This window comes from Zophobas morio, unplaced genomic scaffold (genome assembly GCF_036711695.1).
Source record: "Zophobas morio isolate AGI-343-1 ecotype UQ-CSIRO unplaced genomic scaffold, CSIRO_AGI_Zmor_V1 ptg000012l, whole genome shotgun sequence".
Taxonomy (NCBI): domain Eukaryota; kingdom Metazoa; phylum Arthropoda; class Insecta; order Coleoptera; family Tenebrionidae; genus Zophobas; species Zophobas morio.
This window is the reverse complement of record NW_026972117.1, coordinates 27,870,583-27,883,127: the sequence shown is the minus strand read 5'-3', so window position 1 is coordinate 27,883,127 and position 12,545 is coordinate 27,870,583. Positions and strand designations below refer to the sequence as shown.

At 33.6% G+C, this 12,545-nt stretch overlaps 2 protein-coding genes across 2 annotated transcripts; one reads left to right on the top strand and one right to left on the bottom strand.

The window, feature by feature from the left end:
• The first annotated feature begins 220 nt into the window (after positions 1–220).
• On the top strand, positions 221–3,935 carry LOC135128129 (serine/threonine-protein kinase VRK1-like). Its single transcript, XM_064055003.1, has 7 exons — positions 221–307; positions 570–916; positions 967–1,431; positions 1,485–1,870; positions 2,015–2,466; positions 3,194–3,408; positions 3,461–3,935. Exons 2-7 carry the CDS (start codon positions 610–612, stop codon positions 3,535–3,537), a joined length of 1,902 nt encoding a protein of 633 aa, XP_063911073.1. The 5' UTR covers positions 221–307; positions 570–609; the 3' UTR covers positions 3,538–3,935.
• LOC135128128 (cleavage and polyadenylation specificity factor subunit 1) lies at positions 3,932–12,364 on the bottom strand. The gene is made up of 19 exons (XM_064055002.1): positions 11,732–12,364; positions 11,470–11,684; positions 11,103–11,419; positions 10,798–11,048; positions 10,567–10,748; positions 10,230–10,514; positions 9,895–10,173; positions 9,696–9,834; positions 6,713–6,885; positions 5,961–6,660; positions 5,746–5,909; positions 5,477–5,691; positions 5,200–5,419; positions 4,998–5,150; positions 4,774–4,950; positions 4,584–4,716; positions 4,393–4,533; positions 4,107–4,342; positions 3,932–4,058 (listed from the first exon to the last, which is right to left on the bottom strand). The coding sequence occupies exons 1-19, from the start codon at positions 11,901–11,903 to the stop codon at positions 3,978–3,980; spliced, it is 4,233 nt and encodes a 1,410-aa protein (XP_063911072.1). The 5' UTR covers positions 11,904–12,364; the 3' UTR covers positions 3,932–3,977.
• Between the last annotated feature and the right edge of the window lie 181 nt (positions 12,365–12,545).

Genomic DNA, 12,545 nt, shown 5'->3' with positions numbered 1-12,545 from the left:
TCTGAGAGTGTTATTTTAGTCTGTAATATAGTCTTTCTATGTTTAATAATGGATTAAAAGCTTTACTAAATTTAAAAAAATGCAAAAAAATAGTAAAAGCAACAAAGAAAATAGTTGTCCTACAATCCCTATCTTTTTAATTTTCGTGTGCGCAAGATTTCTAACAAGTACATAAAGCGCATGCGCTTAATCAAGGATTTCGATTAGGTAAAATATGTAAGATGGCCGTGAAAATTGCTTGTGACATTTCTAACGCTATTTGATAATTAAAAAACCGTTGAAAGTTTTAAAATTGTTTGGTAAAAAAGTAAGTACTTGTTAAATTTTTATTAGTGTGTGGTGAAATACGTTGTTCTTGTTATCAGTAGTTTGAATGCGGGCTTTCCTTTCTAAAGTTCGTTTACTTTTTGAAAAAGACCTGTCCTAATATTTAATAATTCCACTAGCGCATGTATTACTACAGGTACTTTGAATGTTTTAACAGTAATCGAAACTTTATTATTTATACTATCAATGCAGCTAAGAATCATTTACGTTTAGTTCACATTGTACTAATAATTTTCTTGCAGTTGTTGAATCTGAAAATATTTATATATTGAAACTGTTAAAATGCCGAGACGATGTTATGGCAGCTCATCAGAAGAGGATCCACCGAAGAAAAGAAATTGTAACAATCCAGTAATGTCTTCCATTAACCTAAAATATGGAGAAATTTTAACAGATATAACTGGTAAACAGTGGAAACTAGGAAAAGTGGTTGGAGTTGGGGGCTTTGGTGAAATTTACCAAGTCTCTGACAACTTCTTGAGCGACGTTAAGACTGATTGTAACTATGTGGCTAAAATAGAAAATCATACAAATGGACCATTGTTCGTGGAAATGAACTGCTATTTGCGAATAGCTAAACAGGACATGAGTAAGTGTAACCAATTCCTGTGCTGTTTAAAATTAATATTTTCTTTACAGTTGAAAGGTGGAAGAGAGATCAAAAACTAAATTCTTTGGGAATGCCACATTATGTAGCTTCAGGATCCCACCTTCATCAAGGCGAAAAATACAGATTTTTAATCTTACCCAAATTTGACAAAGATTTGGAAAGAATTTTGCAAGAAAAAAAGTTGTTAAATTTAAAAACAGTTCTGACAATATCTTTACAAATACTAGATGTTCTGGAGTATATTCACAGTAAAGGATATGTCCATTCAGATATAAAAGCTTCTAACATTCTTTTAAGTAATGCAAAAATTTTGAAGAAATCTGTATCTATTAGAACACCACCTATTAAATTTAGTATTAGTAATCCGACACGGGCCTGTCGCTTGCAGAAAATGACAAGAACTGTTAGAAATTTAAGGCCACAGGCACAAATTAATTATGTAGACGATATTCCTCATTTTGATGAGATTATGGCAGTTAATCATCATAATAACAGTAAGTCATAATTCTGTATGTACTCATCACATTTATAACTGAATGTGTTGTAGGACTAAGAAGTCCTCAGTCTAAAAAAGATCAAGTGTACCTTCTGGATTATGGTTTAGCGTCTAAATATGTATCGTCCGAAGGAGTGCACAAACCTTTCTGTACTGATGAACGTAAAGCACATGCTGGAACAATTTTATTTTGTTCAAGAGATGCACATAAAGGTGTTCCATCAAGACGTTCGGATTTAGAATCTTTGGGCTATAATATAATACATTGGATTACTGGAAATCTTCCTTGGTCTCGTGATGTAGATAATCCAGAAATTGTAGCAAAGAAGAAGTTACGAGCAATGTCTAACATAGAATACTTCCTGAATAGTTGTTTTACTGAATATCCTAGGTTTCTGAAGGACTATTTTAAATATCTCCAGAATCTACAGTTTCAGGTAATTTTAATTTTTTGTATATATGAGTACTGTTCCACAATATGGTTATTTCATTTCTTAAGTTGACATCCACACATAATTAAAATAACCCTTAATTAACTTGTATTCAATGATTTAAACTAATACAATATTTTTATGCTTTAGGAGAACCCCGACTACAATTACTTGAAGAGTTTGTTCAGACAGAGTATAAAAGATAATGGATACAAGAATGATTCAAGTTTTGATTTTGACAATTCCCAAAAAGGGAAAGTAAAACCAATAAAAAAAAGAGTTAGTGAGAATGTTAAAGTAAGAAAATTTATACATACGATCTCTCGGCTTCCACTCCAATCTAACATTCCTGTGAAACCATTATTGAGAAAAAAAGTCAAAAATAAAAAGAAGAAAACTAATTGGTTTGAAGATATAGCTGACCCAGAAAACATCATGAAACAAGCCAGAGAGAAAAGAAATGTAGATAATCAAGATTCAAATTTCGTTGTTAACATTGCAGAATTGAATATTGAAAGATTGAATCCAACATATGCAATGCTGGAAGTTTACAATAAATGTAAGGAACGAATAGATGCTTCGCCGTCGTATAAGGGTGACAGGTTAGTTACTTGGTGAATGTTTATTTACACATGACCATTATGATTGTTAGTACAAAAAAAATAGATTTCTGATACATTAATTTGTCTTACCACGTTTAAAAAAGCACCAATGAATCATTTTATAAATAAGTTTTGCTGTTATTGTTCAACATGAAATTTGTTATGTAATCGTCATTGTTTTTAGCTGAAAAGAAAAGAAGTAGCTATGGGTTTTAAAATTCTAGTAGAAATTATAATGTTACGTTGAACGGGTGATTAAAATCGGCGTGAGTTAAACTCAAAAATTTATTTCTCAATAACTCAAATTTACACGGCTGAGTACACAGCGATTATGTACACAATAAATCCGGCGCAACTTGACTGTGTTTTCTCGACACACGTTGGACATAATAATAATCCTCCCCGAAGGTGGCTTCTGTTTAAAACCCATGTTCTTCTAGATGTGCGGCGATCGGAATCTTTCTGGAATGCCGTTCGCGACTTCCGCTTCCAAGCGTTTCTTTAGCGCTCGGTCGCTGTCATTGACGATGAGTCATCATCGGCGTACAGACCAGAAAGTTCTCGACGGCGTATGGGTTTATTTCGTAACAATAATAATACTTGATTTTATACTTTTTGATATTTCATCATATGCAGAAATTTATTTTTACGACTTTTATTTACTAAATCCCTCCGCGAGATATACATATACCCGCATCACTGTATGCAAGAAGTGCTTTATTTTCAGTTCTTTGGAAAATATAGATGGTTACACCTCAGCCATGATGTCAGTTTTCCAAAAAATGAAACAAAGAAAAGAACTTGAATATGAGGAAATGGCTGTGAATCTCAGTGACACCAGAAGTGGTAAAATCTTAAGAAAATGCATTAATAGTCGCAAAAAACAATACAAGTCTCCCCTAAAACAAATTTCTCATGCAAAACCTTCAAAGTCTGCCGTTGGTAAGTACTAGAAACCGATTCCTGTATGTTTGCAACAATCATGTATTTTAAGTTTTGAAAAAGCAAGTTATTCACGGACGCAAAGTAAAGAGTGCGGTATTGAGGAGGTCCTATAGTTTAAGAGGATAGATAGGCTTTAGATAGAACTTTTGTTAATAATGTATTACTTTTAATTAAGACTGCGTTATTGTGACTATAATTCGGTTGGTCGCTTTATTTTTGTACGAAAAATGATAAATTTGTGTATGTGGTTGGAATAATAAATGTCGACTATTTTAAGTTAGTTCACACTGAGCATTAAAAATTTTAGTACCTCACATGCCTATGTTCTGCAGGGATGTTTTCGTTCGGCATATGACAAAAACTTGGTGGGTAAGTAAGGTGCTAAAGTTTTTGATTATTAATGGAATATAATTGTGGCAATATTTAATAGTTTAACCCTCCATATCCAAAATATTGTTCAGTTGATGTTTTAAACAGCAAATGTTCTGTGATTTTTTTACATGTAAATAAAACTAAATAATAAACATTATTTTTTTAATAACATAATTTATACATTTCATTCGAAATTAAAAGTGGTTTGTAATTTTCTGAATATCAGACAAATCATCAAGTAATTCTTCAATTTTAGTTCCAATCTTCTTTGAAACCTAAAACAAAGGTTTTATGTTCTGAAAAATATATTACACAGTACATACCTCCATCTTTTCAGGAATTGATAGATGCAAGTAATTATAAACTAATTCGCCATCTATAACAGATCTAGCAGGATTGGTTTGAACTTTTCTCCAGCTTTTGTATGTCCTAAAAGCCTTAGGGTTTAGTCCTGCTATGTGTGCCCCTTGAGAAACTAAAACGTTTTGTAGCATAAGTAATCTACGGTACGTTTTTTCGGGAACGGGCATTATATATCCAAGACCACCATCCAAAGTAGCTGAAATATTTTTCTAGGAATCAAATATATTGTCAATATTAATCTATTACCAAACATTGTGATATGACGTTTATCAGCTCCTGTTAAGTGCTTCTTGTCCTCACCCAACTCGCCTAGTTTGCAACGAATTCTGAAGAACGTGTTGATGGTTTGCCCTAAGTGAAAATCTGCTTTACGCAACAATCTTTGGCCTAAAATTACACAAAACGTATTTTTTTCCAAATAAACATCAATTACAAACCTCCCAGTGATTCTCTCGACTCTGGCTGATACATATACAGCACCAAATTTTTTTCGCTATCGGAAACAAGAAAACCCATTGTAGTGTTGTCTATCATATATTCCACCGCGAATACTTCACAAGGTCGAAAATCCTGTTTAATGATTATTGAGATATAATTGGACTACTAATAAACTACTAAAGGACTTACTCTGGATACAAGAGATAAAGTTCTGTATTCTTCTTGAAAACGCAAGAGTGAAATTGACTTGTAAACATCTGCTACCAGTATCATACTTTTAATAGTTAAAATTTGGTGGGTGTATATTTGAGTATCTATGAAAGCAACGCCGACTAAATCGTTGTCTTTCAGTTGCCAAATGTAAATCTGAAAACAAAATTTAAGCAAAACGTCATGTACAATTCAATTCTTACTTTTTGTCCTACAGCTGACACTAAGAACCCTTTCACTTGACTCAGTGCCGTAACTGGACCTTTTTGGTCTTTGGCATATATTTCTTTGAACCTGTTTTTAGTAAGGGGCTGTCCTGGTTCAGGAACCACTTCTATAATGTCATAGATCAAAATCTAGAAAAAAGTTTGCATTAAATGTACATTACAAATAAATTAAACTTACTCGACCCCTAGATGTAACATCTTCACCATAATTGTAATTCGTCCCCACAGCGATATATCCTTTTAACCCCGACCTCGTGCCTTCATAAGCCAACGCTACATTTTTTAAACAGTTTACGTGCTCCCATTCATCTAAATCTATTCTTGTGTTTGGAATTACATCCCATGAGACTGGTGAAAATAGCATCAAGCTGAATTTTTCTTGAAGAGGGTATGGGAATCTTATAAAAAAAACTAAATCTTATGATACTTTTCAACAACACCAACTTTTCAAATACCTGTCACCTTTATCTTCAACAGAGAGTTCCTTATCTTCACCATTAAACTTATAATACTTATTTGAAGGTTCAGCGATACTCGTAACTAAACAATAAGTTTTTGATTCTAGGTGATACGTCACAAAGTGGGGTGTACACCTAAGAGGAACTTTTCTTACAGGCCAAGACGCATCATAACTTAAGTGAGTCGGCAAAACTCCAATTCGCAGTTCTGACTAAAATTTAAACATTATGTTAATATGTATTTTGAAAATATAGTCAAATCTTACTTTTTTGTTGAAATATAAAAATCCCTGGGGGCAGTTAACATTATTGAAGGGTGCAAAACTTAGAACCTCTCCATCTATTGTCATTGGGTGAGTTCGCAACTCGCCTCTTGCTGTCATAAAGATCCAGTGAGGATTGGATCCGCACACAAATACTCCATTATATCCTGCAACACATACTGTAGCAACAACAAAAACCGAAATTTCAAATGACTTACCGGCAATGTTGGTGAAGTACCTCATCTTAATAATCCTTTCTTGAATGGCGAAGAAATCTGAATCTTCAGTATCAATCTTACCAGCTACGTTTGGTGAATAAATCAAGGAATGCTTGAGTTTTCTAAAACGCATTTTCAGATTTCCTCTCGGAAACCGAAACACTTCATAAATGTAAAGATCGTGATCAAGCCTGACCATAAGCAAGGGTCTGGTCCCGTGATTGCCGAGTGCCACCATTAGAATTTCCTTAACTTCATACTGTCTTTGAATGTTTGCTTCGTGGGCTGCTGATGCCCCGCTTGAGTTCATCAAGGTTACGGATTCCAAACTATCAACCAGAACTTTGTGTCCAAAACACAAGTTTGTTATATAGTAACACAGTTTGAAATCTGGTACTGAATATATTTCCAAGTTGGAATTATCCCGTACAACAAAAAGCCAGTACGATGGACGTACATCTAAGAGATACTTTTTCCACCAGTTATAATATATTTTTGGTTTTGGTGGTGGTGGATTAAGAGTCGGCATTTTAAAATCGCTATCGTCACCATACAAAAGGTCATCTTCATTTTCTACTTCCGTCTTGGTGTCATGTTCGCTTACGAAATGTTCTGGAACGTGAGTGAAATCTTCGGGGATTTTGTACGTAAATAGTCCAGAAACGTCTCGGTACATGCATATTGTGGTGACTGGTGGAGACTGTAACAGTGTAAGTATGAGTAACTTTGGTAACAGGAAAGTAAGTATTTACATTTGAAAGAGTTGATTTACTAATCACTAGTTTAGCAACGCCTCTGGTTTCTCTAAGCATAAGTGTGAGCACTTGGCCGTCTACTGTTAAAATCGAAAGATAAGGATCGACACTGCTCACGTGGACAATTGGTGATCCTAACTCCAAAGGAATATGCTGCAACTGATTGGTTCCTGAAAAGAATCATAACAATACAATCATTTTCAGTTCTATTACATCTGAATTTAGTATAAAAATGTGATAAGCTCAGTAAAGTACATTGTGCTGAAATTTCAAATGAAAAATTTGGACAGAGAAAATTTGTTTAATCAGCACCTTTATTATTAGTGTATGTTTTAAAACTACTATCACAAACATTGTTTTTTGTTCCGATATCGACGGTTTCCTTTTAATTATTTATTTTAATCTATTAAACAGTTACATTCACATTTAAGAGTTTTCTTTAACATTAATTACATTATTGCATTATATGACCAATGAGTTACCAAGGTCTTTATGAATGAATGAGTCAATTTATTTTTCCAAAAATTTGGGAATAGATTACTGTTATAATTACTATTAATTAGTATCATACTGCACCAATGCAAGTTGATAATGTTGATATAGTTACCTGTCCTTGCAAAAATGTTGAAGACGCCATAAAAAAAATTCGTAAAATAAAAATTCATTTGAGACATACGGCTAGCAGGCTTCTTTACATTTTTACTTTAACATTACATACATATGTTTATTTCAACTTAGAAGGATTCTCATAAAAAAACAAAATTCGCAAAATCAAATTTTGTAATATTTTGAAAATGCTGGATATGTTTCATTGTTCTTCAGGGGAGAGGGAACAACCTTCGACCAATTTTTTTAAATAACGCAATCGGTTTCTTTAAGAAAATAATAAATCGAGTTTTCTTGATCCCTGTAGTTACTATATGTTTTACTAAAAATTGTAAATAAGTTCTTTGTCTACTAGACAAAATATACATAGTATTTGTTAAGATAAGACTGATTTTGGCAAATGATATATTCTTTAAGAAAGTAGAGGGCGAGTGGGTGGGGCTAGTACTTCCTGAAGTACGGCTGATTTTGGCAAATGACATATCCTCTAAGAAAATAAAAAGGCGGATAGGCGAGGCTGGTACTTGTTAAGATAAGACTGATTAAATAGAGGGTAGATGGGCGGGGCTAGTACAAGATGTTTGACATTAATAAACCACTAGGAGAACCCAAAATTATCAGGAGCCTCCAAAATCTTTTCAAACTAAGACTTGTAAATCACAAATTTTAATTTTTTATTCATTTTACTTATTAGGGGTAACACCCATATCTTAAAATTAAATAGAGGTGAGTTATTAAAGAAAGGACCAGGTTATGTCGTATGTTTAATAATAACAATAATAATAATTAAAAAAAAAAAATGACAGGGCCACACTTTTTTTTTGTGGGGACAAATAGACCGATTTAAAATATAATTCATTGAGATGACGTCTCCAAATTGTTTGGGTGAGATAATTAGCCAAATTTGGTTATCATTTTACCATCTACATGATATTCCTAGTATACACACAAAATTTGACAACAATCGGTCCAGTAGTTTCAGAGATTATGAGACCAATAAAAATCGACACAGACCCCAGACAAACCGACGGAAACAGGAGATCACTTTTTCGTACTGTTGGGGTCATGAAACATCGAGAAAACATTAAACTGGCAAGTCGTCTAATGGGCTCGATTACTATACTTCCTTGGCTTCTCTCGGGAAGTAATATATGCATAATTTATTTTTTTGTGTACAACATTAATTTATTTTTTATAATTCTTATAGATATTTTTTCCTTAATTCATTGATGTATCATACTGTAATACTTTCAAACATGAATAATTTAATATATAATATATATTTCCAACCATTTTTTATTGAATTATTTTGGTGTAGAAGAAATTCAATTTTCAAACCAAATTAGTCAAAAGTTACAAAAGCTGTCCATATTGCTAATATAAATATTGATATGAAGTAACTAGATTTGTATATGTAAATAATTATGCTAATAAATTCACCAGAACAGTCTTGAGATAAAAATAAAATTATTTTTTACCACAACCACAACTTTTTAACAAATATGACATCATGAATTCTGAAAAAAATCTACAAGTATCTCTAAAAAAATATATAGGATGTCATTAAAAAAGTTGAATTTCGTGGACAAAAACAAAAGTGAAATATTAAGTTTTCGAATCAGATTGTAGTATTGTTACGTTGAACCGGTGATTAAAATCGGCGTGAGTAAACTCAACAATTTATTTCTTACTTACATACTAGAATACCCATAGGCGACGTATGGATTTATTTCGTAACAGTATATTTAGAACGATCTAATTGGCCGTATCAAAAAATATGCTCGAAAAAATGACACACACACGGTATAGTATATCATTGAAGCACAAAACCACATTTCTAGGAACACCATATGATAAAAAAAACTTTTGTAGTGAGCCGACCAATTTACTTTAAAATAACGCATTCCTTGTTCAGTTTGACAGTTATGGTCAAATAAAGGGTCCAATAGCTGCAAAGGAGTTTTTTTCGGTTATATGGGATCTTTATTTTATTTAACCATTAAAATGGGTTCATTCCTTGTTTGGAGGGGCAGAATAAATAAAATTTAGGTTAATTGTTCGTTGACATCTATCAAAGGTAGAAGGTGATATTGGAAAAGCAAGACACGAGTTTTTTGACGAACGGACGTACGGACGGACAGATAAACTGAAAGCGGAGACCATGTTTTTCGTACTCTAGGGGTCATGAAACGTCGACAAAACATGAAACTGGCTAGTCGCCCGATGGAGTCGATTACTATACTTCCTTAGCTTACTCTCGGGAAGTAAAAAGGAAAGAACTTCTACATCTAGCGATGTTTGGCAATCTGCTTAATTGAGTTCGTTTTGAGAATAGACGGGACATTCCGAAATCAATGTTTCATGCAATTCTTACCTTGAAGAAGGCGTACCGCGTTGCTAGTGACTTGAACGATGTACTTCAGATTACCCAGGTTCCCAGCGTACACTGTGGGAATGTGGGTAGCAAAGCCCGTATTGTCGATTTCATTAATTTCGTCCCCAGTTTGCAAAATCTTAGAAAAAAAAAATCGAAAATAAAAAATGTTAAATACACTTTTACTGAGTACACTCACCATAGAACCATCTTCCTGACTAAGTATTAAAAATGCATGTTTGTCCTCACCAGCGTGTACTGTCCACATGTTAGAACAACCTGGTAGTGTAAAAGTGGTCACAATTTGAGGTCGTATAGATCTTTGTAGAACACATAGTGCCCCATTTTTGCCGTAGCCTGCTGTGGTCACAAGTTCCAAATCTAAATCTACTCCATCTGAGAACTCTTCACTTAAGAAAGCGGGTTCTCCAAGAGAGATGTTACCACATGGTCCAATGTTCAACAAACTGTCACAGACCTAATGAAATAATATAATAAAGCGTGTTTTTCCCCATTTATGTAGACAAAATATACCTCAAAGATGTAGCTTGTAATTTGAAGACTAGCTTGTTTTTGGTTTCCATATACCTCTAGTTCTTCCGGATCTCGAATATCCAAAACATCGCTGGCCATACAGTCATTTAAACTGTCCATCACTCGATCTTCTTCATTTTCAGAAGAAGTCTTTAAACGTTTGGCATTTGGTTCGTCAGTCTCATCTAATGTTATAACTTCATTACTTTTCTCTGTAAAACGTAAAAGTAAAGAATTTCCTAATCTTGAACCCAAAAACAAAAAATTATTTTCACAAACTGATATCTGAAACAAACACATTTACAAACTCATTTAAACAATGCTTATTATAACATACACAAGTAGTGAGAACACTGGCAGCTGCTTTTTCAAAATGAAAACTTCGAACATAGCGCATGCTATCTGCTAATAATGTTAATACATATAACTCTCCTCCTTTTAAAGACAGAACTAAGGTGTCATCTTCCAGAAAAGCTGCTTGAGCACAGTCTAAACTAACGTTCAAATCTTCCTGTTGTTCTGCAAAAATATGTAAGTACTTTTTACAAACACAAATAAAATGTCTTACTTAGTGGAAAATTTGTTGAATTATCTGCTATACTGTTTAGGGAAACTCCATATGGTGGAATGCTTTGATTTAAATAAATCAAAGCGTTTACTGCAAATATTAATGTACCTCCTAATGGTTTCTTTATTGGAACTGCTTTTACACAATCAAAGGGTAAATTTGAAACACTCCAAATTATAGGGTGGACTTTTTGTTGTAAATTTAAGGAAATTGCTGCCATTGCACAGGTATCAGTCCTTACTGCCACACGTCTGTAAATATCAATCAATAGATTTTTTCTTATTTAAAAAAGGAAATAAATATACCCAGCAAATGTTTTCAGTGGTTCAAACAAAATCAACAAAGTTGGCTCATAATAACCATGTAAAAACTGGATATCTATAATGTTATCAATTTTATCAATGAAGTCTTTCAAAACAATCATATAAGATGCTAAAATTGGCGCCTTGGATCCATATGAGCTGCTGCTCATTGGTTTAATATCAGCATCTGTATCATCTATAGAATTTTCACGCCTAAATGGTAGCACTACCAATTTTCGCCCAAAAACAGTCATAACAGCACACCTATTTTCTGGATCAGCTCTCACAATAGGTACATGATAATGGTGCGTCCACCCATCCTGCCAAAATTAAATAAATATCACTCAATATAAAGAGGAAAACTACAAACCTTCATATCTTCTTCTTCAAAATAATGCAAACTTAGTGTTCTTAAGTCATGCGTTTCTGGATCATACTCAACCACGGACAATTTCGCGTCTTTAAAAGCTAACAATAACGCATCACGCGGTGAATTTGCCAAATTTACAGTTTGCATAGACATAATATTTCCAAAAAGAACATATTGTGCGACGCATTCTAGTTTGGACTTGGGTGGATTCATTTCTACAAAAAGAAACTAAACACGTTTCAAGTGAAGCTGAAGTACTCACCTGTATATTTATCGATGCGAGCTTTGCCATCCACATCAGGTATTAACCGAAACACTTTTATAATATTTGCTCCTGCTGTGACTAAACTTTTTTCAGATTTACTGAAGAAATGACAAGCGAGTGCATGCTCTACCCCTGTAGCGGGGTGTGTTTGTTTGCAAATTGAAAACATTTTCAGTTGGGTTCTCTACTTTGGGGGGCAAATTGCGCTCTTGTTCATTCACATTAACCTTGTTTATCAAGAATGGTTATTTATTTAATACACATTCTTGATTTGATTTTGGTGTATTTTCCATAAAAGCTTTTGCTCATAGTACTTATACACCTTTATACACGATATATCGTATGTATGCAAATGCCGTATCCACAACAAGGTTTTTTGATTTTAGGTTAATGTCTTATACTAGAGAAATATTAGCTACAATCACAGAACACTTATAATCACCCACAATCACCCACGATACTGAAGCGACCACAGGAAGCGACTGAACGGACTGAACTATGTTCTCTGGACTGAACCGACTGAATATAACCTGAAAACTGACCGCAAACAGACCAAAACAGACTGACTGTCTGTAACACAGGTCTGTATTCTGTAATCTGTGCTTGCCGCATAGGCTTGCCGCTTGTATACCTTGAATCACGTGTAAATGACGATCACATCGCCCTCAAGGGACTTGAGTGAGAACTATGAATTTTGGCGGTGCATTTAAACATTGCTAAAATTTTATTTTGCAGAAATAAATAATATTAATAATAATAATAATAACCATCATCATCATCATCATCATCATCATCATCATCATCATCATCA

Coding starts and splice junctions, on each gene's coding strand:
- LOC135128129 (XM_064055003.1), top strand. CDS start 610: ATGCCGAGACGATGTTATGGCAGCTCATCAGAAGAGGATCCACCGAAG. Junction 1,432..1,484: donor AGTTAATCATCATAATAACA/GTAAGTCATAAT, acceptor AATGTGTTGTAG/GACTAAGAAGTCCTCAGTCT. Junction 1,871..2,014: donor TCCAGAATCTACAGTTTCAG/GTAATTTTAATT, acceptor TTTATGCTTTAG/GAGAACCCCGACTACAATTA.
- LOC135128128 (XM_064055002.1), bottom strand. CDS start 11,903: ATGTTTTCAATTTGCAAACAAACACACCCCGCTACAGGGGTAGAGCAT. Junction 4,717..4,773: donor CTTTATCTCTTGTATCCAGA/GTAAGTCCTTTA, acceptor ATCATTAAACAG/GATTTTCGACCTTGTGAAGT. Junction 4,534..4,583: donor GTCGAGAGAATCACTGGGAG/GTTTGTAATTGA, acceptor GTGTAATTTTAG/GCCAAAGATTGTTGCGTAAA.